The 26,591-nt window shown below is 44.2% G+C and overlaps 1 protein-coding gene across 2 annotated transcripts in view; it reads left to right on the forward strand.

Annotated features, from left to right (window-relative positions):
• olfm2a (olfactomedin 2a) overlaps positions 1–26,591 on the forward strand; it is an 87,812-nt gene that overhangs the window by 30,293 nt on the left and 30,928 nt on the right. The window contains exon 1 of one of the 2 annotated variants that reach the window (XM_014203917.2): positions 15,650–16,214. The exons of the other annotated variant lie outside the window; for it this stretch is intronic. Within the exon in view, the coding sequence (XP_014059392.1) occupies positions 16,071–16,214 (144 nt within the window). The 5' untranslated portion in view covers positions 15,650–16,070. Of the gene's footprint in view, positions 1–15,649; positions 16,215–26,591 lie in introns of those variants that run through there. 2 annotated transcript variants of the gene reach the window in all.

Consider the following 26,591-nt stretch of genomic DNA (forward strand, 5'->3'; position numbering starts at 1 on the left):
CTGTAGCCCCCGCTGTAGTCCCCACTGTAGCCCCCGCTGTAGCCCCCACTGTAGCCCCCACTGTAGCCCCCGCTCCTCACACATGGCCAGCTCCCATTTCTACAGCTGAAAACTCATTTTATCCCGTTTGTGTGCTTGTTTTTCACTGTGTGTTTGTGTAATAACTGAACGGCTCAATGACTCCACTCTGTTTCCATAAGTATAGTACTGCTGGCCCCAAACACAGCGGCTGTGAAGAGACTACAGTTAGACTATGCTGTACAGTGTACTGCATATGAACCTAACTGGTGTGTGGTTCTAGGCCAGGCTATTCACCCAGCAGCCTTCCCAAGCCCCTCCACAGGCAAAAGAGTCAAGACGCTATTACCCGGAAAAACAAATACATTAGGCAGTTAGGGGATGTGTTGGGACTGCTCTGCTCCGCATTACAATAATAAACTCTAATTAAATGTAACAGCTTCCCTGAACACTAATGACCTGCAGCTGGAACACAACCACAAAGGCAGAGCTAGGAGACGGAACGCTCGCTAATATTCCTTAGTTAGAGCTACAGTACATAGCCCATAGTCACAGAACTACATAGCCCATAGTCACAGAACTACATAGCCCAGAGTCACAGAACTACAGTGAGCTCCAAAAGTAATGGGACAGTGCCAAATTTGGGTTGTTTTGGCTCTGTACTCCAGCACTTTGGATTTGAAATGATACAATGACTATGAGGTTAAAGTGGAGACTGTCAGCTTTAATGTGAGGGTATTTTGGATAATCCTGAATGAATCGTGAATAATGATGAGTGAGAAAGTTACAGACGCACAAATATCATAGTCCCCCAAAAATGCTAACCTCCCCTGTTATTGTAATGGTGAGAGGTTAGCATGTCTTGGGGGTATGATATTTGTGCATCTGTAACTTTCTCACTCATCATTATTTACGATTCATTCAGGATTGTCCATAATCATGGTAGCATTCACATTAATGTACAAGTGTATATTTTATTCTGCACCACAGTGGGGGCTCTGAGTGGTGCAGCGGTCTAAGGCACAGCATCTCAGTGCTAGAGGCATCACTACAGACCCTGGTTCAATTCCAGGCTGTATCACAACCGGCCATGATTGGGAGTCCCATAGGGCGTTAAATAAATGTTGCCTAGTTAAATAAATGTTAAGTAAATAAAAGTGACTCCAAAATGACACAATACATTATTTACCATTCATTTTTATTGGGCACAAAATGATCTGAAACACAACCAAAACAAACAGAAAATGCATCCAACAAAGTTTGATGTAGCGTTCTATGAATATGGGACCAAATACTTAACGTTTTACTACTTTAATACACATATAAGTGAATTTGTTCCAATACTTTTGGTCTCCTAAAATGGGGGACTATGTACAGTACAAGAAGTGCTGTAATTTCACCCGATATGGATGAAAATACCCTCACATTAAAGCTGACAGTCTCCACTTTAACCTCATAGTCATTGTATCATTTCAAATCCAAAGTGCTGGAGTACAGAGCCAAAACAACAATAAAATGTGTCACTGTCCCAATACTTTTGGAGCTCACTGTACATAGCCTATAGTCACATAACTACATAGCCCATATTCACATAACTACATAGCCCATAGTCACAGAACCCCATAGCCCAGGGGTAGGCAACTAGAATAATCTGTAGGCCGATTTTTGTCAGAATGGATGGTCGGGGAGCAAGAACATATTTAATCATTTGTACACTGCAAATTGACCACAACGAATCCCAAAGAGTGATGGTATTTTAAAATAATTAATTTCATATCTTGATTACATTGAGACACGATCAAGTCTCTTTTTTATTTGTGGGAATACTTGGGAACAAATTTCCTAAAGTAAACACATTTTTTGCTGAATTCCATTTTTTTTACCCCCAATATAGCACATAGTCACAGAACTACAGTATATAGCACATAGTCACAGAACTACAGTACATAGCATATAGTCACAGAACTACAGTATATAGCACATAGTCACAGAACTACAGTACATAGCACATAGTCACAGAACTACAGTACATAGCACATAGTCACAGAACTACAGTATATAGCACATAGTCACAGAACTACAGTATATAGCATATAGTCACAGAACTATACAGTATATAGCACATAGTCACAGAACTACAGTATATAGCACATAGTCACAGTACTACAGTACATAGCACATAGTCACAGAACTACAGTATATAGCACATAGTCACAGAACTACAGTACATAGCAAATAGTCACATAACTACAAAGCCCATAGAGTATATTACAGAACTACAGTACATAGCCCATAGTAACAGAACTACATAGCCCATAGTAACAGAACTACAGTACATTGCCCATAGTAACAGAACTACATAGCCCATAGTAACAGAACTACAGTACATAGCCCATAGTCACAGAACTACATAGCCCATAGTAACGGAACTACAGTACATAGCCCATAGTAACAGAACTACATAGCCCATAGTAACAGAACTACAGTACATAGTCCATAGTAACAGAACTACATAGCCCATAGTAACAAAACTACAGTACATAGCCCATAGCAACAGAACTACAGTATATAGCCCATAGTAACAAAACTACATAGCCCATAGTAACAAAACTACATAGCCCATAGTAACAAAACTACATAGCCCATAGTAACAGAACTACACTACATAGCCCATAGTAACAGAACTACATAGCCCATAGTAACAGAACTACAGTACATAGCCCATAGTGACAGAACTACAGTACATAGCCCATAGTCATAGAACTACATAGCCCATAGTAACAGAACTACATAGCCCATAGTAACATAACTACATAACCCATAGTCACAGAACTACATAGCCCATACAGCATATCACAGAACTACAGTACATAGCCCATAGTAACAGAACAACATAGCCCAAAGTAACAGAACTACAGTACATAGCCCATAGTAACAGAACTACATAGCCCAAAGTAACAGAACTACAGTACATAGCCCATAGTAACAGAACTATGGGCCCTCATTATTGAGTAGTAGGTGACATCTAGATGGTTATCAATATTAGTTATTTGTTGTGTAGGCTGCTATCCTACTTGAAATAATATCATGTGAGAGAAAAAAATGGCCACGTAGCTCCCGCCGGTGTACTATTGACTTGTAGTACAGCCAATCAGCCACGCAAAACACTCGAGTAGCAACAAATCTGCCCAATTAGCTGATTTGCTTTCCCATACACCCACTCCTTTCGACACACCCACTCCCCATACTCCGGTCGCCATATTGGGTTGCAGATACCCATACTTCCACTCTCCCTCCCTGTCTTTCTCTTTTCTTTGCCTTCTCTGTGTAAAGCCCCATAGTGATGAGCTAATCACTTCAATACCTTCACTTTGTTCTTGGTTGACATGTCTGAACATTGACTCAGGTGGAGAGGGAATGAGGTAATACAGACAGACAGGAAACCGTTGGCCCACCAGCTGTCTGAGGAGATGCCTGACTGGCGCAGTGGTAGGCTTTTGAAATAATCTCCAGGCTTTAATATTAAATGTTCTGTATATGAAAAGGTTGCTGAAAGAAAGCTTCTAGTCATTACAGTATAATCACCCTCTATTATCACGTTTTAGGGAAGACCCAGATGCAGACAGTGTCGAAGTAACAAGAGTTTATAACTAGAACAGGGGCCAGGCAAAACGTCAGGTCAAGGGCAGGCAGAGGTCAGTAATCCAGATAGGATGCAAAAGGTCCAGAACGGCAGGCAGTCTCAGGGTCAGGGCAGGCAGAGGTCAATAATCCAGGGTGGTGTGACAAGGTACAGAACAGCAGGCAGGCAGGCTCAGTGTCAGGGCAGGCACAATGGTAAAAATCAGGAAAACTAGAAAACAGGAACTATAGAAAAAAGACAGGAGCAAAGGGAAAACTGCTGGTAGGCTTGACGGACAAAACAAACTGGCAACAGACAAACAGAGAACACAGGTATAAATACACTGGGGATAATGAGGAAGATGGGCGACACCTGGAGGGGGGTGGAGACGAGACAGGTGAAACAGATCAGGGTGTGACACTCTATGATATCCACAATTCCACAACAATAACGAACATACTTTGAAGAGTCCTCTCTGTAACAACACAGTTGGGTTGAGAGTATCCAGAGAGTATTGTAGGCCTATAAACATTAGCCGGGCGGGAGACGATGCACTTCAGATTGTGGATTGTCTAAAAATGTGTAACGATTTGGACTGGAGAAGCAAGCTGGGCCTCCTGAAAGAGGAAAGGAGTGATCTATCATTGGGGCTTTGAATGGGGAAAGACAATTATTCTGAGAGATAGCAGTGACAACGCCAGCGCCACAAGCGGTGAGCGGGAGTGAAGGGCGTTTTTGATGAGGCAGAGTTAGAGGCCATGGGGGGGCAGCCTCAATATCAGCTTTTCTTTTCAGCCTCAAATACCTTTCCTTTCCTAGTCAGGCTTAAGACTCCCAATTCGCTGCCAGTAATTACTACATTTACTAGAATAGCCCCCCCACTCCCCAGACTGACCGCCACAGAGTCAGAGTTTGATTAGCTGGATGCAGGGAAAGGTCAGCACGTGGCACCGGCTTTTCTCCCTGTTCTGACGTGCCACAACGAGTGTTCTGTGGTTCCGTGTCCCGGGCTGATGGCTGGATGGTAATTGGGTCATGGAGGTGCAGTGAATAGGGAGGTGATCCTGATAATTGTGTGTGGGATGGATACATGCAGGCAGGGACATTAGCTGCTACAGTAAGTGGTTGCATTGAGCCCTGCTTGCTCCAATGGGCACGGGGCATAAGTAGGTAGCTTATACAGAATGACGGGTAGTGCCACTGTAGCAAGTGAAGCAGGATACATGGCGGCTGATTTCCATGCCATGATTGCATCTCTTTTCATGGGTTACGTCATAGCTTTTCACTGGCTGATGCTGATGCAGGGTCTGACACTTGTGAGTTCCCTGCTGCTTGTCAGCCATTGAGCTCCTTAACAGTTGAGCTCCTTAACCTGATACTCCACTGAAAACTCCCACTAATAGTAACCATGGAGTTTTGAGCCTTTCATGTGAATCCTACCCCACGGGTCAGTAGGAGCAGTCATCAACAGACAGCAATACAAATCTGTCATAGTCAATAAGACAATTCAGACACGTTTACTGATGACTCTCCCACAACCCACCTCAGTCTACTCTGTCTGCGGTAGGCCTATATACAGATACAGAGACTCTATTGTGGTGATGTATGCTTGTATTGTTGGCCAGCTCTCTCCTTCACACGCCACTGTGGCAACAATGATTACAGGATACATACTTCACAGCTCAATGGAGAGGCACAGACATGCATGCACGTGTATCAGAGGAGGCTGGTGGGATGATCTATAGGAGGACGGGCTCATTTTAATGGCTGGAATGGACTAAATGGAACGGTATCACGCACATCAAAAATATGGAAATCACATCTAACTCTGTTCCATTTAGTCCACTCCAGCCATTACAATGAGCCATTCTCCTATAGCTCCTCCAACCAGCCTCCTCTAGTGTGCAGACACACACACACACACACACACACACACACACACACACACACACACACACACACACACGGACACACACACACACACGGACACACACGGACACACACGCGGACACATACATGGAAACACTGACACATTCACATTCCAAACTAGGCATATCCATAAAATCTTTAACCCCATAGGGATAGTTCACTATCCACTCCGTCTTAAAAACTCACCAAGAATTCCATCCTCTCTGAACTTTGGCTATATTTACGCCATTTGAAACCATTGCCATGGAAATGAGATCATGCTTAGTTTGGACTGATGTTGATCGTGATTGGCTAGGAAGGCAAGTAGGCCTTCATGGCTGTGATCAAATTAATGAGTTAGGACTAATAAATAGGCAGTATTCTTTGAATGAAACCACTCATATCATACACAGTAGGACTAGCTCCTTGCTATACTGTAGCTCTTAGCTATACTGTAGCTCCTTCCTATACTGTAGCTCCTAGCTATACTGTAGCTCTTAGCTATATTGTAGCTCCTTCCTATACTGTAGCTCTTAGCTATACTGTAGCTCTTAGCTATATTGTAGCTCCTTCCTATACTGTAGCTCTTAGCTATACTGTAGCTCTTAGCTATACTGTAGCTTCTTCCTATACTGTAGCTCTTAGCTATACTGTAGCTCTTAGCTATATTGTAGCTCCTTCCTATACTGTAGATCTTAGCTATACTGTAGCTCTTAGCTATATTGTAGCTCCTTCCTATACTGTAGCTCCTTGCTATACTGTAGCTCTTAGCTATACTGTAGCTCCTTCCTATACTGTAGCTCTTAGCTATACTGTAGCTCTTAGCTATATTGTAGCTCCTTCCTATACTGTAGCTCCTTGCTATACTGTAGCTCTTAGCTATACTGTAGCTCCTTCCTATACTGTAGCTCTTAGCTATACTGTAGCTCTTAGCTATATTGTAGCTCCTTCCTATACTGTAGCTCCTTGCTATACTGTAGCTCTTAGCTATACTGAAGCCCCTTGCTATATTGTAGCTCTTAGCTATACTGTAGCTCTTAGCTATACTGTAGCTCCTAGCTATACTGTAGCTCTTAGCTATATTGTAGCTCCTTCCTATACTGTAGCTCTTAGCTATACTGTAGCTCCTTCCTATACTGTAGCTCTTAGCTATACTGTAGCTCCTTCCTATACTGTAGCTCTTAGCTATACTGTAGCTCCTAGCTATATTGTAGCTCCTTCCTATACTGTAGCTCTTAGCTATATTGTAGCTCCTTCCTATACTATAGCTCCTTGCTATACTGTAGCTCTTAGCTATACTGTAGCTCCTTGCTATATTGTAGCTCCTTCCTATACTGTAGCTCTTAGCTATACTGTAGCTCTTAGCTATACTGTAGCTCCTTCCTATACTGTAGCTCTTAGCTATATTGTAGCTCCTTCCTATACTGTAGCGCTTAGCTATACTGTAGCTCTTAGCTATACTGTAGCTCTTAGCTATATTGTAGATCCTTCCTATACTGTAGCTCTTAGCTATATTGTAGCTCCTTCCTATACTGTAGCTCTTAGCTATATTGTAGCTCTTAGCTATATTGTAGCTCCTTCCTATACTGTAGCTCTTAGCTATATTGTAGCTCTTAGCTATACTGTAGCTCTTAGCTATATTGTAGCTCCTTCCTATACTGTAGCTCCTTGCTATACTGTAGCTCTTAGCTATACTGTAGCCCCTTGCTATATTGTAGCTCTTAGCTATACTGTAGCTCTTAGCTATACTGTAGCTCCTAGCTATACTGTAGCTCTTAGCTATATTGTAGCTCCTTCCTATACTGTAGCTCTTAGCTATACTGTAGCTCCTTCCTATACTGTAGCTCTTAGCTATACTGTAGCTCCTTCCTATACTGTAGCTCTTAGCTATACTGTAGCTCCTAGCTATATTGTAGCTCCTTCCTATACTGTAGCTCTTAGCTATATTGTAGCTCCTTCCTATACTATAGCTCCTTGCTATACTGTAGCTCTTAGCTATACTGTAGCTCCTTGCTATATTGTAGCTCCTTCCTATACTGTAGCTCTTAGCTATACTGTAGCTCTTAGCTATATTGTAGCTCCTTCCTATACTGTAGCTCTTAGCTATATTGTAGCTCCTTCCTATACTGTAGCGCTTAGCTATACTGTAGCTCTTAGCTATACTGTAGCTCTTAGCTATATTGTAGCTCCTTCCTATACTGTAGCTCTTAGCTATATTGTAGCTCCTTCCTATACTGTAGCTCTTAGCTATATTGTAGCTCTTAGCTATATTGTAGCTCCTTCCTATACTGTAGCTCTTAGCTATATTGTAGCTCCTTGCTATATTGTAGCTCTTAGCTATACTGTAGCTCTTAGATATACTGTGGCTCCTAGCTATACTGTAGCTCTTAGCTATACTGTAGCTCCTAGCTAAACTGCTCCTAGCTAAACTGTAGCTCTTAGCTATACTGTGGCTCCTAGCTAAACTGTAGCTCCTAGCTATACTGTAGCTCCTAGCTCTAACTGTAGCTCCTAGCTATACTGTAGCTCCTAGCTATACTGTAGCTCCTAGCTAAACTGTAGCTCCTAGCTATACTGTAGCTCCTAGCTAAACTGTATCTCTTAGCTATACTGTAGCTCTTAGCTATACTGTAGCTCCTAGCTATACTGTAGCTCCTAGCTAAACTGTAGCTCCTAGCTAAACTGTATCTCTTAGCTATACTGTAGCTCTTAGCTATACTGTAGCTCCTAGCTATACTGTAGCTCCTAGCTAAACTGTAGCTCCTAGCTAAACTGTAGCTCCTAGCTAAACTGTATCTGCTAGCTATACTGTAGCTCCTCCTAGCTAAACTGTAGCTCCTCCTAGCTAAACTGTAGCTCCTAGCTATACTGTAGTGCCTACATATACTGTAGTGCCTAGCTATACTGTAGCTCCTAGCTAAACTGTAGCTCCTAGCTATACTGTAGCGCCTAGCTATAGTGTAGCTCCTAGCTATAGTGTAGCTCCTACATATACTGTAGCTCCTAGATATGCTGTAGCTCCTAGCTGGGGTAATGAGTCTTAGAATGTGGCCAAGTGGCACCCTATTTTTTAAATAGTGCATTACTTTTGATCAGGGCCCATAGGGAATAGGATACCATTTTGGACAAAGCCTTGGTCTCTAGTACTGTTGCTTGGATTGAGTTTGTTTCAACAGAAGAAGTGTGAGGTGATATTCAAGCTATGACTGACAGAGAGTGGAGCTGGAAAGAAGCTGTGTTCATGGTGCATGTGTAACTAACTAGTCAATACTGTGATTGATGCAGTTGTTTGCAGTCTAAACCGCAGCGAGGCAGTAGTGAGTGTTGTTGTCTCAGACAGTTTATAGCTCGGGGCTCAGCAGTGCTTTGCTGCCCTCCATGGGCGATACACAGAGACTGCCATTTCTGTTGGTGTTGGGCATTCTCACAGTAGGAACTGATTAAAAATGCCCTTTATAGAAAATTGCCATGGGCAATGACTACAATGGAATTTTTCATTGGATGTGTATCACCCTATTTAATCTTGTTGCATGTGGAAGACATCAAAAGACATGAGTTGACTGTCGTGGTATGTACAGTGTGTATGCAGACATGTATTGGAGGATGTGGATGTGAGAGAATATGGTTAATATCATTAATGAGAGTTTAAGAGCTCTGGACAGAAATAGAAGAAATGAGAGGCCTACAGGACACAAGCAGAATACAGGGATGTGATGCCATTTCACCATTGCCACAGGGCAGAGAGAGACAGGGAGGGAGAGAGGGAGCGAAAGGGGGGATTGCCTGATGACTCAAATAGAATTATTCCTCTGCTCTATGTTTGCTACATACTGTAGTTCAGTCTGAGACTGCCATAGTTGAAGCCGTTTGTGCTGACGTCAAAATCAGGGCTGCTGTACAAACCAAAGTCATCAGCGATTGGATCATCTCTTACCAATCAGAGTATCAAAGCCAATGACACATTTTCCAAACGTCGCTTTACTGGCTTTACTGGGAGAACTTGGGATGGTTGAACACCAGGCGGGCTGTGGCGTTCTATGTAAGTTGCAGGGGTTTTATGGCACAAGCGGGCGGCCCAGCCAACAGCGAGTTGCAGTAGTCCAGACGGGAGACAATATTTGCTTAAAGCTTGTCGGATCATACAAACTTTTGTCTGACAGTGGGATTACTGAAATGCATAGATTCTCCTCTAGTAGATATGGCAGATTATTATTGTGTTCCCAGTAAATCTTGCTTCCTCCAATACTGTCTCTAGTTCATCTTGCATATCTGTTTTACAAACTAGAGATCAGTAGAGATTCGATAGATCCGTTCTGTAGAAACATGTACTAGTATCACAAGGTGAGATACTGTATGGTTGTCAGTGGTGATACATCGTCACTTTATTTTCATCATCTCTTTAAACCTCTGCTGCCATCAGGTGGCCATGGACACTAACACATGTATGATGTGTTGCTTACACATGCTGTATTACACGCAATACATAACCCCAAAACTATTTTGAAATAGTGAGCCAACATGTTTTCAGCACTTTTATTTCCATTATTGATCAAAACTCATTTTATCATGCTCTCTCCTCTCTCTCTGCAGCCAGTGGAGGCTCCTCAGAGGAGGAAGGGGGGGACCATCCTCCTCAGTGAATTTCCTATACTTTACATTACAAAAGTTTAACTTTTTTGATAATTTTTTTAAAAATATATTCACCAAATAATTTATTAAAACACACTGTTTAGTATTGAAGGTCTACAGTAGCCTCAGCAGCGCTTTGTAGGGTAGCACCATGGTGTAGCCGGAGGACGGCTAGCTTCTGTCCTCCTCAGGGTACATTGAATTCAATACAAAACCTAGGAGGCTCATGGTTCTCATCCCTTTCCATAGACTTACACAGTAATTATGATAACTTCTGGAGGACATCCTTCAACCTATCAGAACTCTTGCAGCATGAACTGATATGTTGTCCACCCAATCAAAGGATCAGAGAATTAATCTAGTACTGAAAGCATAAGCTACAGCTAGCTAGCACTGCAGTCCATAACATGTGGTGAGTAGTTCACTCAAAGAGAGAGAAAGACAATAGTTGAACAGTTTTGAACAAATTAATTTATTCTAAAATTAAGGAGAAGCAAGAGAGAGAGCCTTATTTCTTAGTATATATTTTTTACTTTCACTGACTTAGCTAGTGAATGCAACTATCTAGTTTAGCCTACTCAAACACCCGGATCAAATAAAGGGATGCTATGTTAGCTAGCTGGCTATGGCTTTCCAACAATGGAACTCTTCTAAGAGTTGCCACCGGGACTCGCCAGTTTAACTGCTAAACTGCTTGCTGTACACTGTACTGTATGAATGTAGCGGGTTTACTAATGCGTTAGTTCTAGTAGCTATGTTGACTATGACATTAATATGGTGACAACGATGTAGGCTGTGTGTAGCGATTATGGTAGGAACGTTTTTTTCGCCTGTTCACAGACAACTGTTGTATTGTGCACTGAAGTCCACAAGCGAAGGGAAAAGGTGAGAGGAGGAGAGAAGGAATTATACTGAACAAAAATATAAATGCAACATGTAAAGTGTTGGTCCCATGTTTCATGAGCTGAAATAAATGATCCCCAAAATTTTAGACAAGCACAGAAAATGTATTTCTCTCAAATTTTGTGCACAAATTTGTTTACATCCCTGTTAGTGAGCATTTCTCCTATGCCAAGATAATCCAAAGGTACTCTCAAACGTGTAGTTTTGCCAGACAACACAATGCCACCGATGTCTTAAGTTCTGAGGGTGCGTGCAATTGGCCTGCTGACTGCAGCAATGTCCACCAGAGCTGTTGCCAGATAATTGAAGGTTCATTTCTCTACCATAAGCCGCCTCCAACATTGTTTTAGAGAATTTGGCAGTACATCCAACTGGCCTCTCAACCTTAGACCACATGTAACCAGTCCAGCCCAGGACCGCCATATCCGGCTTCTTCACCTGCGGGATTGTCTGAGATCAGCCACCCGGACAGCTGATGAAACTGTGCGTTTGCACAACCCGAAGAATTTCTGCACAAACTGTCAGAAACTGTATGCTCGTCGTCCTCACCAGGGTCTTGACCTGACTGCAGTTCAGCGTCGTAACCGACTTCAGTGGGCAAATGCTCACCTTCGATTGCCGCTGGCATGCTGGAGAAGTATGCTCTACACGGATTAATCCTGGGTTTCAACTGTACCGGCCAGAAGGCAGACAGCGTGTGGGCGAGCGGTTTGCTGATGTCAACGTTGTGAACAGAGTGCCCCATGGTGGTGTTGGGGTTATGGTATGGGCAGGCATAAGCTACGGACAACGAACACAATTGCATTTTATCGATTTGAATGCACAGAGATACCGTGGCGAGATCCTGAGGCCCATTGTCGTGCCATTCATTCATTCGCCGCCATCACCTCATGTTTCAGCAGGATTATGCATGGCCCCATGTTGCAAGGATCTGTACACAATTCCTGGAAAATGAAACATGTCCCAGTTCTTCCATGGCCTGCATACTCACCAGACATGTCACCCATTGAGCATGTTTGGGAATTCTGTGGATTGACGTGTACGACAGCCTGTTCCATTTCCCACCAATATCCAGCAACTTCACACAGCCATTGAAGAGGAGTGGGAAAACATTCCTCAGGACACAATCAACAGCAGGATCAATTCTATAAGAAGGAGCTGTGTCGCACTGCGTGAGGGTCATGGTGGTCACACCAGATACTGACTGGTTTTCTGATCCACGCCCCTACCTTTTTTTTAAGGTATCTGTGACCAACAGATGCATATCTGTATTCTCAGTCATGTGAACTCCATAGATTAGGGCCTAATTCATTTATTTCAATTGACTGATTTCCTTATATGAACTGTAACTCAGTAAAATCTTTGAAATTGTTGCATGTTGCGTTTGATATTTTTGTTCAGAGTATATATAGGCTACATCAAGCAAAGGGATCATGCGGTTTACATGTGGCTGCTAATTCTGTGTTTGCATGTGATCAGGGGTGTATTCATTCTGCCGATTCTGTTGAAAAGCCTTTCTTAAACAGAAACAAACGGAACGAAACGGGGATAAACATACCTGAATATGTCCAGTAGAAACTCTCGTCTGCAACTGTTGGACTCATTTTTACAACCTAGATCAGCTAGATGCAGGCAAGAGTGTGCAAGGCGGTATTGAATGTGTCACTGTCTGTCACCTTCATTGCTCTGATTTCTCTGGACCTGTGCGCCTACATGTAGTAGACTAAGCCTATCCATGTTTCATTGAGCTGGGTGAAGTATGAATGACAGTTATCCAATATGTTGTAATAGAAATAAGCCCATGCTCATAAAAACATTTAAATAAAGTCCTCCCTCATCATAAACGGCATCTACTGCCACTGTCTGCACATAGTGAGCAATATTTTTGGAACATCAAATCACAGTATCGAATCACGTACATATCGTATCGGCACCTAAGTAATAATAATTTAATGGGTGATTACATTAGTCCTGTTCCACACGTGTGTGTTATAAACATGCATGAAATGGAAATGTGTTTTCTGCATATCCCGCTCTCCCTGAGACAGTGGGGTCACAGCCACCATCAGCAGCAACCCCGGAACAATTAGGATTAAGTGCCTTTCTCAAGGACACATCAACAGATGTTTTACCTCGTCGGCTCAGGGATGTGAACTAGCGACCGTTGGGTTACTGGCCCAACACTCTAACCTCTAGCGTTTTGTGAGGTCCCTGGCAATTCCCAGTCCACTCATACTCTGGTTCAGGGGTATTTCTGTCTGCTTTGCTCTTTCATATCCAGGGTAAGGATCCTGCAGGGACCTGTGTGTGTGTGTGTGTGTGTGTGTGTGTGTGTGTGTGTGTGTGTGTGTGTGTGTGTGTGTGTGTGTGTGTGTGTGTGTGTGTGTGTGTGTGTGTGTGTGTGTGTGTGATCTGTGAATAGTCTAGCTACATGTATAAATGCATCGTTCGACAGCCTAGAAGGGAAAGCATAGTAAATATAGAACCATTACAACAGATGATGCCATCATGATACTAAACTGTGACAATCGTGTGCCACCATCGGGTAAACGCCGGCGAGGCAGTAATTGCCAAAGGCTGATCAGCCTCAAGCAAATGGACGTGAGCTGAACAGCTGTAATGCTCCTACTGGCCACTTGAGGGCAGCCTTGTCACAGCAATAGGCTGGAGAGGCAGATTGGGAGAGAGAGAGAGCAAGCAGGTGAGCTGAAGAGGCCTGACATGTCTTGGATAGAGCTCAGAAAGCTGTCTCCTCTCATAACATGTCAACCCATGGCCCTACACAGCAAACCCCATATCACTCACCATCTCCCCAGCCCAACCCAGCCCCTGCCCAGTGTCGGTATCTGGGTAGGAGAGGCTTGTCTGACAAGATCAATCAGTCACCATACACAAAGAGGAGAGGGGATGACATGGGCATACTGTCACACCCAGGCAGTCTGTCATCATTTTGAGTGGCTGCTGTTTTAGAGGGTCATTTGATGCTGATGCATAATCCCTACAGGGTAAACTGACACCATCTTCTATGGGCAGAGTAAACAGAAGTTCTGAAACATGACACTATTGCCTGGTTCAAGACACACTTTCACAAGAACAAGAGAAAGTGATGATGGTAACAACCACCACCTGATGACGATGATGATAATCAACTGCTTTGCATAGTTTCCACATACTCACTCCACCACCCCCACTCTGTAGCATCCACCTGGGTGATGCACGACATGGCAGCCATTTTGCTCCATGAAAAGCCTGTTAATTCCTACTTCATTTCACAGTCAGATCCATTAGGCTTCCAATTTTCTTCGCTTCTATAATTACCTCCCTATTATTGATTAACTTTCTATTTCATCAACTCATTTAGTTAGTTAAGTCCACACTGAAAGCTCCTCGCATGGCCAGTACTTTGAGAGAGGGGGTTCGTTCAGCTTGAGTTAAAAGATAGCAGTGTGGGGGAGTGTGTGCCAGTAACAGTCAGATGTGTGTGTGTGTGTGTGTGTGTGTGTGTGTGTGTGTGTGTGTGTGTGTGTGTGTGTGTGTGTGTGTGTGTGTGTGTGTGTGTGTGTGTGTGTGTGTGTGTGTGTGTGCGGTGGCGAGCGGGGCTGTAGCGGTTGAGAGTGCATATTACAGGGTGATTAAGGAGGAGTCAGGAAGCAGGGTAACTGATGGGCTGTCAGGAGGAGAGGAGAGGAGAGGAGAGGAGAGGAGAGGAGAGGACAGGAGAGGAGAGGAGAGGAGAGGAGAGGAGAGGAGAGGAGAGGAGAGGAGAGGAGAGGAGAGGAGAGGAGAGGAGAGGAGAGGAGAGGAGAGGAGAGGAGAGGAGAAAAGGAGCTGTGGGCTGGAACACCTCGTTCCTCTTCCTCGTTAATACCCATACCACACAGCCTGCCTACTCACTCCTCCTCTTCCTCCTCTTCCTCATTAATACCCATCCCACACAGCCTGCCTACTCACTCCTCCTCTTCCTCCTCTTCCTCATTAATACCCTGCCAAGAATGCCTACTTACTCCTCCTCCTCTCCCTTATGTCCATCTCACCATGCAGCCTCTTCCACTTCCTTCCACATTAATACCCACCTCGTCATCTTTCTCTTCCTCCTCTTCTTCCTCTCCCTCCTCTTCCTCATTAATACCCACCCTGCTTGCATCTTCCTCTTCCTCCTCCTTCTCCTCCTCCTCCAGTCCATCTGAGTAGAGAGGGGGATGTGTATGAGGTGATGCCTCTGAAGGCTGCAGGCTAGCTGTGAGTTGGACAGAGTAATGGAACCCAACACAGTCATGGTGTTGAACACTGAATGTCCTGTCCTGTCTTGTCTGCATTCATCTACATACCCTTACAGCCTCCCTCCACAGTGTCATCGTCTCTCTCTGTGACTGTGTGCTTTTCACTGAACACACTAAAGAGTCAGGAGAGACCTGCGATAGAAGGCGTGAAAGAGAGGGAGAGACGAAAAAGAAAGGAGGGACGTAAGCATGTAAAGAAAGGCTGGAGTAAGGGAGGAGAGGCTGACAGCCAGGGAGTAGAGAGGAAGGCAGCCAGGGAGGGGACGAGAGAGAGGGAGGCAGCCAGGGAGGGGACGAGAGAGGGAGGCAGCCAATGCGCAGCTCTGCATCTTGAGAGAGAGCGAGCGAGGGAGAGAGAGGCTCTGGCAGGCAGTTGCTCTCAGACCGATAGACCCAGTGTGATGCTGCTGCTGGATGTGAGCTCCTGTCCTCCTCTGCCCCGCTCTCTGGTTCTACCGCTGGCTGACTGACTGACTAAGCCTGGGTCTGTGGTTATCAGAGCTGCTCTAGTTTCTTCCCTGGGCTGAGGAAAGAGCCACCGTGCTGGGGCTGTGTCTTTGGCTAACTGCCTGTCCGCCTGGTTCTCTGCTCCTGCCTGTCTGACTGACTGGTCCCGGTGCAGGCAGGCAGAGTGGGGTGGAAGAGTGCAGGGCAGGGGGGCGGTAGGGGCTGAGGAGTGCGGAGCGGTGTGGAGGTGGAGGACAAGCGAAATGAGCGTGCCGCTGCTGAAGATCGGGGCGGTGCTCAGCACCATGGCCATGGTGACCAACTGGATGTCCCAGACACTGCCCTCTCTGGTGGGACTCAATGGGACCACCGTCTCCCGAGGAGGCACCTCCGAGAGGATCGTCAGCGTGCGTACAGTAGACTGCTCTTTTCCCATCCTTTCTATCTGTCTGCTGGGTGGATGAGGTGGAGACCGGGAGAGGGGTCTCAGAGCGGTAGGGTGGTTGAAGTGGGGTTGGGGGGGTGGGTATCGGAGAGGGTCTGTCTCACGGGGGCAGCTCTAAGAGAAATGATAGAGGATGAAAGCGGTGCATGTGAGAGCGATGCTGCTGGGAGTCAGACGAAGTGGGAATGATGTTCAGGGTCTTGTGTGAATGATGCTCCCAGGGAACAGATCCAGAATGATTTTGCTGTGTTGATTGCTGGGAGGAGCAGGAGAATCAGGGGAGAACTGCCCTGCTGGTAAATCCTCTGTGTGCTGTGGGTGATCAGAGCTGGGATACTGCTGCTGTGGTGAGGGATGAGGATGTTGACTGATATGTCAGAGACTCTGTAAAGGTGTATGCGTTCAGAATCCAAGCAGGGACCTTCATTTTGTTATCTCCGTGAAAGGTACATTATGTTGGGTTTCATGTGAGGAGCATGTTATAAGATTGAGATGTGAAGGTTTGTGTAGCTTGTTGTGGGTGTACATGTGTGTATACTGTGATGTATGTGTGGTGTGACCGTGCATATGGGTGCTCCATATGGATGAGATGAGAGGTGTTGAGAAGTGTCAAGCAGAGGAATGCATCTGTCATGTTCAGGATCATTAGTAGTGAGTGATAACCTTTGGTTCTTTCCTGGGTCTATTTTCATGGCATCTGCTCCCTTATTAAACACCCAGCCCTGATGAAATGTGTGTGTCCAGCTCTGTCCATCTGTGTGTGTCCAGCACTGTCCATCTGTATGTGTCCAGCACTGTCCATCTGTGTGTGTCCAGCTCTGTCTGTGTCTGTGTGTCTAGCACTGTCCATCTGTGTGTGTGTGTGTGTGTGTGTGTGTGTGTGTGTGTGTGTGTGTGTGTGTGTGTGTGTGTGTGTGTGTGTGTGTGTGTGTGTGTGTGTTGTGTGCGCGCACTTACAGGTGTGTATTTATTGGTCAATTCTCCCTATGGTCTCCCTATGGTCTGTCCAGAAAATTATGACTCTATCTTCCCAATCTTTCCTCTATCACAGAGCCCTATCCTCAATCAGTCCAGACTTATCATAAAAGCCTGCTGCACCAACAAATACCATTTTATTGCACTGAGGCACCCAGCTGTAATAACTGTCTCAACGACTCACTGGAGGAAACATTGTTTATGTTTTCATGGTTGAGGCTGAGCTCTATGAAGGTGTTGACCTTGTAGAGAGAGGTCTAGCAAAATATTCCCTGAGATGTATTTATCTATTCTACAAACGCTGCTCAATCCAGGTATTTCTCTTCAAGTTCAATATCAATATAGCTTGTGTCTGATCTGTGTGTTTTTCAGAGCTTTAGCTTTTGAGGAACTAGGAATGATGACATTCCCATAGTGTCCCTGAATGAGTAGTACAGGAGGGGTTCTACTTCCTGCCTGGGTGGGTGTGGTCTAAGAGGACTTCTTCTCCAGTGGACATGGACTGCAGGACCTGGCTGCTGAGGGGAGGACGGTTTATAATAATGGCTGAAACGGAGCGAATGGAATGGCATCAAACCATGTGTTTGATGTATTTGATACCATTCCACCTATTCCGCTCCAGCCATTACCACAAGCCCGTCCTCCCCAATTAAGGTGCCACCAACCTCCCGTGGTCCCAATGTCCATACTAGCATCCCACTTAGAATTCATGGCCAATACATGATATCATTTGAAGTAGATGGTGTAGTAGTAGTGATAGTAGTGTGGCTACTGAAACAGAGCCATGGTCTGGAAGAGCTAGTTCAGGAGGGGCTTTGAGATCCGTTCTGCTTCCATGGTTGATGTGGTGGATCTGGACTTGATGTTGTGGTGATGGAGTCATCAGAGAGGAGGACTATTTCTCTTTTACCATTTCACATGTTCTGGTTCAACAAAGAGCCAATTAGTGTTGCTCCTTATTTTTCATCACTCTCAAAGCCACATCGAAGGCTTCCATCAACAACATTTTCAACATTTCCATATTTTAAAGTCTTAATGACAAATTCTATGAGACATGATAGATTGGGTGGAATCTAAACACATAAAACTTTCTAAGGTTCAGCCATGCAGATGAGCTAGAGGTTAAACCTATGGAAGCCATGGGGGTTAAAGCATTAGAGGAACATTTGACTAACGTTGTTGTTAGGTTCATTTCAAACCCGCTAGTCCTTTCTTTGTTCGTCTTGTGATGTTGTGGCGCCAGTGTCCCGATGGCCATGTATGGCTGCTCCTCACCCTAATGTCCCCATGCATGGTCAGTGTCCCACATTCACAGTCCTCTGAGCTACAATCAGTCTGCTCCACTTGCTTTCCGTCCCTTTCCAACAACCAGCTGAGTTGAGCTGGTCCATGGGTGTGTGGCACTGCACTCAGCATCTAAAGAAGTTCACCATAGTGAGTTCTTCAAAAGGACTGAGCAACACGTGCCTGAGTCCAAACATGGCTAGCCTGGGTATGGCTAGCCTGGGTATGGTTAGCCTGGGTATGGCTAGCCTGGGTATGGCTAGCCTGGGTATGGCTAGCCTGGGTATGGTTAGCCTGGGTATGGCTAGCCTGGGTATGGTTAGCCTGGATATGGCTAACCTGGATATGGCTAGCCTGGGTATGGTTAGCCTGGGTATGGCTAGCCTGCAAAACCAAACCGTGAATAATCCAATAAAACAAGACACAACCATGACACCAGACGGTATGGCAGTACTCTATTACACTATCAAACAAGAAACAAGTGTGTGTGTATGTGGGCAGTCTGTCAGACACACACTCCACACAGTGCTGTTGTCCCTTTGATCTCTTGTATTAATAATAACCCAGCCATGCAGAAGGCTAAAGAAGGGAAATATCAAAAGAGCCGGAGGAACAAACAATGGTCCCACACAAAGAGAGATGGCTGCCACCCAGATTAGGGTCACTACGCTAGTCTGGCTGCATGGTGTCCATGACTGTAAACTTTATCACGTCCCAAGGCCAATCTAATAAATCTGACTCCATGATTGATTTATGATGGCAGATGAAAGGGCCCACTCAGATTAAAGTCGCTCCGTGGTCTTTTATCCATATTCATACATAGTTATTTTATGTTTGATGGAAGAACCTCTTCTCTTGTTATTTGAAGCTCTTAGATCCTCTGTATGAATGAATATTTATATCTCTATGATGAATATTTATGAGGTATGATATAGCATGGCGTTAGAAGATATAGATATAGATCCGATAGATAGATAGATCACTTGTGGAGATGCTCTACTGGACACATTCACCAATCATCCTGACTGCAAACACACACACATACAGTTGAAGTCGGAAGTTTACATACACTTAGGTTGGAGTTATTAAAACTCGTTTTTCAACCACTCCACAAATTTCTTGTTAATAACAAACTATTGTTTTGGCAAGTTGGTTAGGACATCTACTTTGTGCATGACACAAGTCATTTTTCCAACAATTGTTTACAGACAGATTATTTCACTTATAATTCACTGTATGACAATTCCAGTGGGTCAGAAGTTTACATACACTAAGTTGACTGTGCCTTTAAACAGCTTGGAAAATTCCAGAAAATGATGTCATGGCTTTAGAAGCTTCTGATAGGCTAATTTACATCATTTGAGTCAATTGGAGGTGTACCTGTGGATGTATTTAAAGGCCTACCTTCAAACTCTGTGCATTTTTGCTTGACATCATGGGAAAATCAAAAGAAATCAGCCAAGACCTCAGATAACAAATTGTAGACCTCTACAAGTCTGGTTCATCCTTGGGAGCTATTTCCAAACACCTGAAGGTACCACGTCCATCTGTACAAACAATAATACGCAAGTATAAACACCATGGGACCATGCAGCCGTCATACCGCTCAGGAAGGAGACGCGTTCTGTCTCCTAGAGATGAACGTACTTTGGTGTGAAAAGTGCAAATCAATCCCAGAACAACAGCAAAGGACCTTGTGAAGATGCAGGAGGAAACAGGTACAAAAGTCTCTATATCCACAGTAAAACGAGTCCTATATCGACATAACCTCAAAGGCTGCTCAGCAAGGAAGAAGCCACTGCTCCAAAACCACCTTAAAAAAGCCAGACTACGGTTTGCAACTGCATATGGGGACAAAGATACTTTTTGGAGAAATGTCCTCTGGTCTGATGAAACAAAAATAGAACTGTTTGGCCGTAATGACCATCGTTATGTTTGTAGAAAGAATGGGAGGCTTGCAAGCTGAAGAACACCATCCCAACCGTGAAGCACGGGGGTGGCAGCATCATGTTGTGGGGGTGCTTTGCTGCAGGAGGTACTGGTGCACTTCACAAAGTAGATGGCTTCGTGAGGAAGGAAAATTATGTGGATTTATTGAAGCAACATCTCAAGACATCAGTCAGGAAGTTAAAGCTTGGTCGCAAATGGGTCTTCCAAATGGACAATGACCCCAAGCATACTTCCAAAGTTGTGGCAAAATGGCTTAAGGACAACAAAGTCAAGGTATTGGAGTGGCCATCACAAAGCCCTGACCTCAATCCTATACAAAATTTGTGGGCAGAACTGAAAAAGCATGTGCAAGCAAGGAGGCCTACAAACCTGACTCAGTTACACCAGCTCTGTAAGGAGGAATGGGCCCAGAATTCACCCAACTTATTGTGGGAAACTTGTGAAAGGCTACCTGAAATGTTTGACCCAAGTTAAACAATTTAAAGGCAATTCTACCACATACTAATTGAGTGTATGTAAACTTCTGACCCACTGGGAATGTGATGAAAGAAATAAAAGCTTAAATAAATCATTCTCTCTAAAATTATTCTGACATTTTACTCTGATTAAATGTCAGGAATTGTGAAAAACTGAGAATAAATGTACTTGGCTAAGGTGTATGTAAACTTTAACTGTATACACTGAATGTACAAAACATGAGGAACACCTTCCTAATATTGAGTTGCACACCCTTTTGCTCTCAGAACAGCCTCAATGTGTTGGGGAATGGACTCTACAAGGTGTCGAAAAGCGTTCCACAGGGATGCTGGCCCATGTTGACTCCAATGCATCTCACAGTTGTGTCAAGTTGGCTGGATGTCCTTTGGGTGATAGACCATTCTTGATACACACGGGAAACTGTTGACCGTGAAATACCCAGCAGCGTTGCAATTCTTGCCACACTCAAACCAGTGTGCCTGGCAGCTACTACCACACCGTTCAAAGGCACTGAAAACTTTTGTCTTACCCAATTCACCCACTGAATGGCACACATACACAACCTATGTCTCAATTGTCTCAAGGCTTGAAAATCCTTCTTTAACCGGTCTCCTCCCCTTCATCTACACTGATTGAAGTGGATTTAACAAGTGAATCAATACAGGATGATAGCTTTTCCCTGGATGCACCTGGTCAGTCTACAGTATGTCATGGAAAGAGCTTGATCCTAATGTTTTGTACACTCAGTGTACATATATACATATACAGTGTTCTAGTCAAAAGTTTGGACACACCTACTCATTCAAGGTTTTTCTTTATTTTGACTATTTTCTACATTGTAGAATAATAGTGAAGACATCAAAACAATGAAATAACACATATGAAATCATGTAGTAACCAAAAAAGTGTTAAACAAATCAGAGATTCTTCAAAGTAGCCAACCTTTGCTTTGATGACACCTTTGCACATTCTTGGCATTTTCTTGTCGTGGAAATTCTACCCTTACATTCTCAACCAGCTTCATGAGGTCGTGACCTGGAATGCATTTCAATTAACAGGTGTGCCTTGTTAAATTCCTTCTTAATGTGTTTGAGCCAATCAGTTGTGTTGTCACAAGGTAGAGGTGGTATACAGAAGACATCCCTATTTGGTAAAAGACCCAGTCCATATTATGGCAAGAACAGTTCAAATAAGCAAAGAGAAATGACAGTCCATCATTACTTTTATTGATTTAATTGTTTTATTTATTTAAGTCAGTTAAGAACAAATTCTTATTTACAATGACGGTCTACCAAAAGGCCTCCTGCGGGGACAGGGGCTGGGATTAAAAATAAAAAATGTATACAATATAAATATAGGACAAAACACACATCACGACAAGAGAGACAACACAACACTACATAAAGAGAGACCTAAGACAACAACATAGCATGACAGCAACACATGACAACACAGCATGGTAGCAACACAATATAACAACAACATGGTAGCAGCACAAAACATGGTACAAACATTATTGGGCACAGACAACAGCACAAAAGGCAAGAAGCTAGAGACACAAAGCAGCCACAACTGTCAGTAAGAGTGTCCATGATTGAGTCTTTGAATGAAGAGACAGATAAAACTGTCCAGTTTGAGTGTTTGTTGCAGCTCGTTCCAGTCGCAAGCTGCAGCGAACTGAAAAGAGGAGCGACCCAAGGATGTGTGTACTTTGGGGACCTTTAACAGAATGTGACTGGCAGAACGGGTGTTGTATGTTTATTTTTTTATTTTTTATTTCACCTTTATTTAACCAGGTAGGCAAGTTGAGAACAAGTTCTCATTTACAATTGCGACCTGGCCAAGATAAAGCAAAGCAGTTCGACACATACAACAACACAGAGTTACAGATGGAGTAAAACAAACATACAGTCAATAATACAGTAGAAAAATAAGTCTATATACAATGTGAGCAAATGAGGTGAGATAAGGGAGGTAAAGGCAAAAAAGGCCATGGTGGCAAAGTAAATACAATATAGCAAGTAAAACACTGGAATGGTAGATTTGTTGTGGAAGAAAGTGCAAAGTAGAAAGTATGTGGAGGATGAGGGCTGCAGTAGATATCTCAGATAGGGGGGATTGAGGCCTAAGAGGGTTTTATAAATAAGCATCAACCAGTGGGTCTTGCGACGGGTATACAGAGATGACCAGTTTACAGAGGAGTAGAGAGTGCAGTGATGTGTCCTATAAGGAGCATTGGTGGCAAATCTGATGGCCGAATGGTAAAGAACATCTAGCCGCTCGAGAGCGCCCTTACCTGCCGATCTATAAATTATGTCTCCATAATCTAGCATAGGAGGGATGGTCATCTGAATCAGGGTTAGTTTGGCAGCTGGGGTGAAAGAGGAGCGATTACGATAGAGGAAACAAAGTCTAGATTTAACTTTAGCCTGCAGCTTTGATATGTGCTGAGAGAAGGACAGTGCACCGTCTAGCCATACTCCCAAGTGCTTGTATGAGATGACTACCTCAAGCTCTAAACCCTCAGAGGTAGTAATCACACCTGTGGGGAGAGGGGCATTCTTCTTACCAAACCACATGACCTTTGTTTTGGAGGTGTTCAGAACAAGGTTTAGGGTAGAGAAAGCTTGTTGGACACTAAGAAAGCTTTGTTGTAGAGCATTTAACACAAAGTCCAGGGAGGGGCCAGCTAAGTATAAGACTGTATCATCTTCATATAAATGGATGAGAGAGCTTCCTACTGCCTGAGCTATGTTGTTGATGTAAATTGAGAAGAGCTTGGGGTCTAGGATCGAGCCTTGGGGTACTCCCTTGGTAACAGGCAGTGGCTGAGACAGCAGATTTTCTGGCTTTATACACTGCACTCTTTTAGAGAGGTAATTAACAAACCAGGCCAAAGACCCCTCAGAGACACCAATACTCCTTACCGGCCTACAAGAATGGAATGGTCTACCATATCAAAAGCTTTGGCCAAGTCAATAAAAATAGCAGCACCACATTGCATACCCGAGAGAATACTATAGACATCAAGAAAGCCAGTCAGTTGATTACTGACAAGTTTTTCCAACACTTTTGATAAACAGGGTAAAATAGAAATATGCCTATAACAGTTAGGGTTAGCTTGATCTCCCCCTTTCAATAAAGGACAAACCGTGGCCTCCATCCAAGCAATGGGAACGTTCCCAGAAAGGAGAGATAGGCTTGGCGGTGATAGGGGCAGCAACCTTAAAGAAGAAAGGGTCTAAGCCATCTGAACCAGATGGTTTTTTGGGGTCATGTTTAAGGAGCTCCTTTAGCACCTCGGAGTCAGTGACTGCCTGCAGGGAGAAACTTTGTAGCTGGGCAGGGGAAAAGAGGGAGAAGCATTGGGGATAGTCGCATTAGAAGGGGTGGGAGATGAGGAAATGTTGGACGGGCAAGGAGGCATATCTGAGTCAAATAGGAATCCTGACTTAATGAAGTGGTGATTAAAGAGCTCAGCCATCTGTTTCTTGTCTGCAATCACATCATCAACATTAAGGGACATGGGCAGCTGTGAGGAGGAGAGTTTATTCTCCAGGTCTTTAACCGTTTTCCAGAACTTCTTGGGGTTAGACCCACAGAGAGAAAATTGCTCCTTAAAGTAACTAACTTTGGCCCTCCGGATAGCCTAAGTGCACTTATTTCTCATTTGCCTGAACGAGAGCCAGTCAGCCTGAGTATGCGTGTGCTGAGCCTTTCACTAAATGCAATACTTGAGGTGGAGTAACTCTGCAAAATCCCGGTTGAACCAGGTGCTCTTTTTAATTGTCATTTTCTTTATGGGGGCTTGTTAATAATACCACTGAAAATATAAAAAAAGAAGGTCCAAGCGTCTTCGACACAGGGGATCAAGCTGATTCTATACCATTTTATAGAGGCCAGTTCATGAAGGAAATCTTACTCATTAAAGTTTTTTAGCAAGCGTCTATGACAAATCAGAACAGATCATTTCACTGAGCAACCATTACAAACACAGGCTGTAAAACAGTGATAACTAGGGTCATTACAGATAACATCGAGGAGAGTAGCCTTTTCTGTGTGTTTGGAGTCTTACTTTGTGGGATTGGTAATAATCTGAGAAAGATGTAGGGAGTCCCATTGCTTTAGGACTTGGTCAGGTGGTTTAAGCATGTCCCAGTTTAGGTCACCTAGCAGGACAAATTCAGACTTAGTGTCAGGGGCCATCAGAGAGCAGGTAGGGTACAGGCTGGTGTTGATTGCGGACAATAACACCCAACAACAGTCAACAAAGAGTTATTTGAAAGTTTAATGCTTAAAACCAGCAAATCAAATTGTTTGGGGACAGACTTGGTGGAGACAACCGAGCACTGAAGGTGATCCTTGGTAAAGATTGCCACTCCCCCACCTTTGGAAGATCTGTCTTGCTGAAAAACACCTAACGTCCTCAACTGGCAGCTTCATTAAATAGTACCCGCAAAACACCAGTCTCAACGTCAACAGTGAAGAGGCGACTCCGAGATGCTGGCCTTCTAGGCAGAGTTGCAACAAAAAAAAGCCCTATCTCAGACTGGCCAATAAAAATAAAATATTAAGATGGGCAAAAGAACACAGACACTGGACAGAGGAACTCTGCCTAGAAGGCCAGCATCCCGGAGTCGCCTCTTCACTGTTGACATTGAGACTGGTGTTTTGTGGGTACTATTTAAAGAGGCTGCCAGTTGAGGACTTGTGAGGTGTCTGTTTCTCAAACTAGACACTCTAATGTACTTGTCCTCTTGCTCAGTTGTGCACCGGGGCCTCCCACACCTCTTTCTATTCTGGTTAGAGGCAGTTTGTGCTGTTCTGTGAAGGGAGCATTGTTTTTATTCATGTATTCCCTTCCTGTCCTTACTTTACCAATGGTGTTCATTTCAGAAGGAGATAGTTCACTAACACAGGATGTAAAGTTGGCCCATGTTCCTCACTAGGACTTTGTATGGTTGTGCCAGGGCCTGGTGCCAGGCTGGTCAGGGTAAGAAAGGGCAGCGCAAGTTACACTCCGACACCATTTTATAGACAGGAGCAAAGCCACGTGCCTTAATAGCACTTCCGGCCCTTCCACTGAGAAGAGCAGTATGTGACAAGAGCAAGAGCAAGATCTATCGGCACAAGAGGCACATACGGATGTAGAAGCAATAGGGACCTTTAAAGAGGGACCGAGGGAGGAGGGGGAAGAGGGAGAGAAGAGAGTGATGAGTTTATGAGTCATATTATTGACCAGTAGCCATGCTGTGCTGATTGTGGTAATCAGTTTTACTCTGGACTGCATGGGGAGACCAGGGGCCCTGCTGCTGCTGTGTTGCTGTGATTGTGTGATTCTTCAGAGGTTGTGGGACTACTGCTCATTTCAGGTGTGTGTGTGTGTGTGTGTGTGTGTGTGTGTGTGTGTGTGTGTGTGTGTGTGTGTGTGTGTGTGTGTGTGTGTGGGTGGGTGTGTACTAGCTCATCATGGCAGGCCGGGAATGAGGGAGAGGTTCAGGTGATCTTTTGGCCATGACATAATTATGCATAACAGAGTGGAGCTGGAGTGTTTGTAACCCAGCAGATAGAGACAGATGTTTCCTGCCTGGCTGTGGGCAATGCTAGGGAGGCAGCGGCTAAAGACGGAAACACCAAGCAGGCTACATCACGT

Source organism: Salmo salar, chromosome ssa06 (assembly GCF_905237065.1).
Source record: "Salmo salar chromosome ssa06, Ssal_v3.1, whole genome shotgun sequence".
Taxonomy (NCBI): domain Eukaryota; kingdom Metazoa; phylum Chordata; class Actinopteri; order Salmoniformes; family Salmonidae; genus Salmo; species Salmo salar.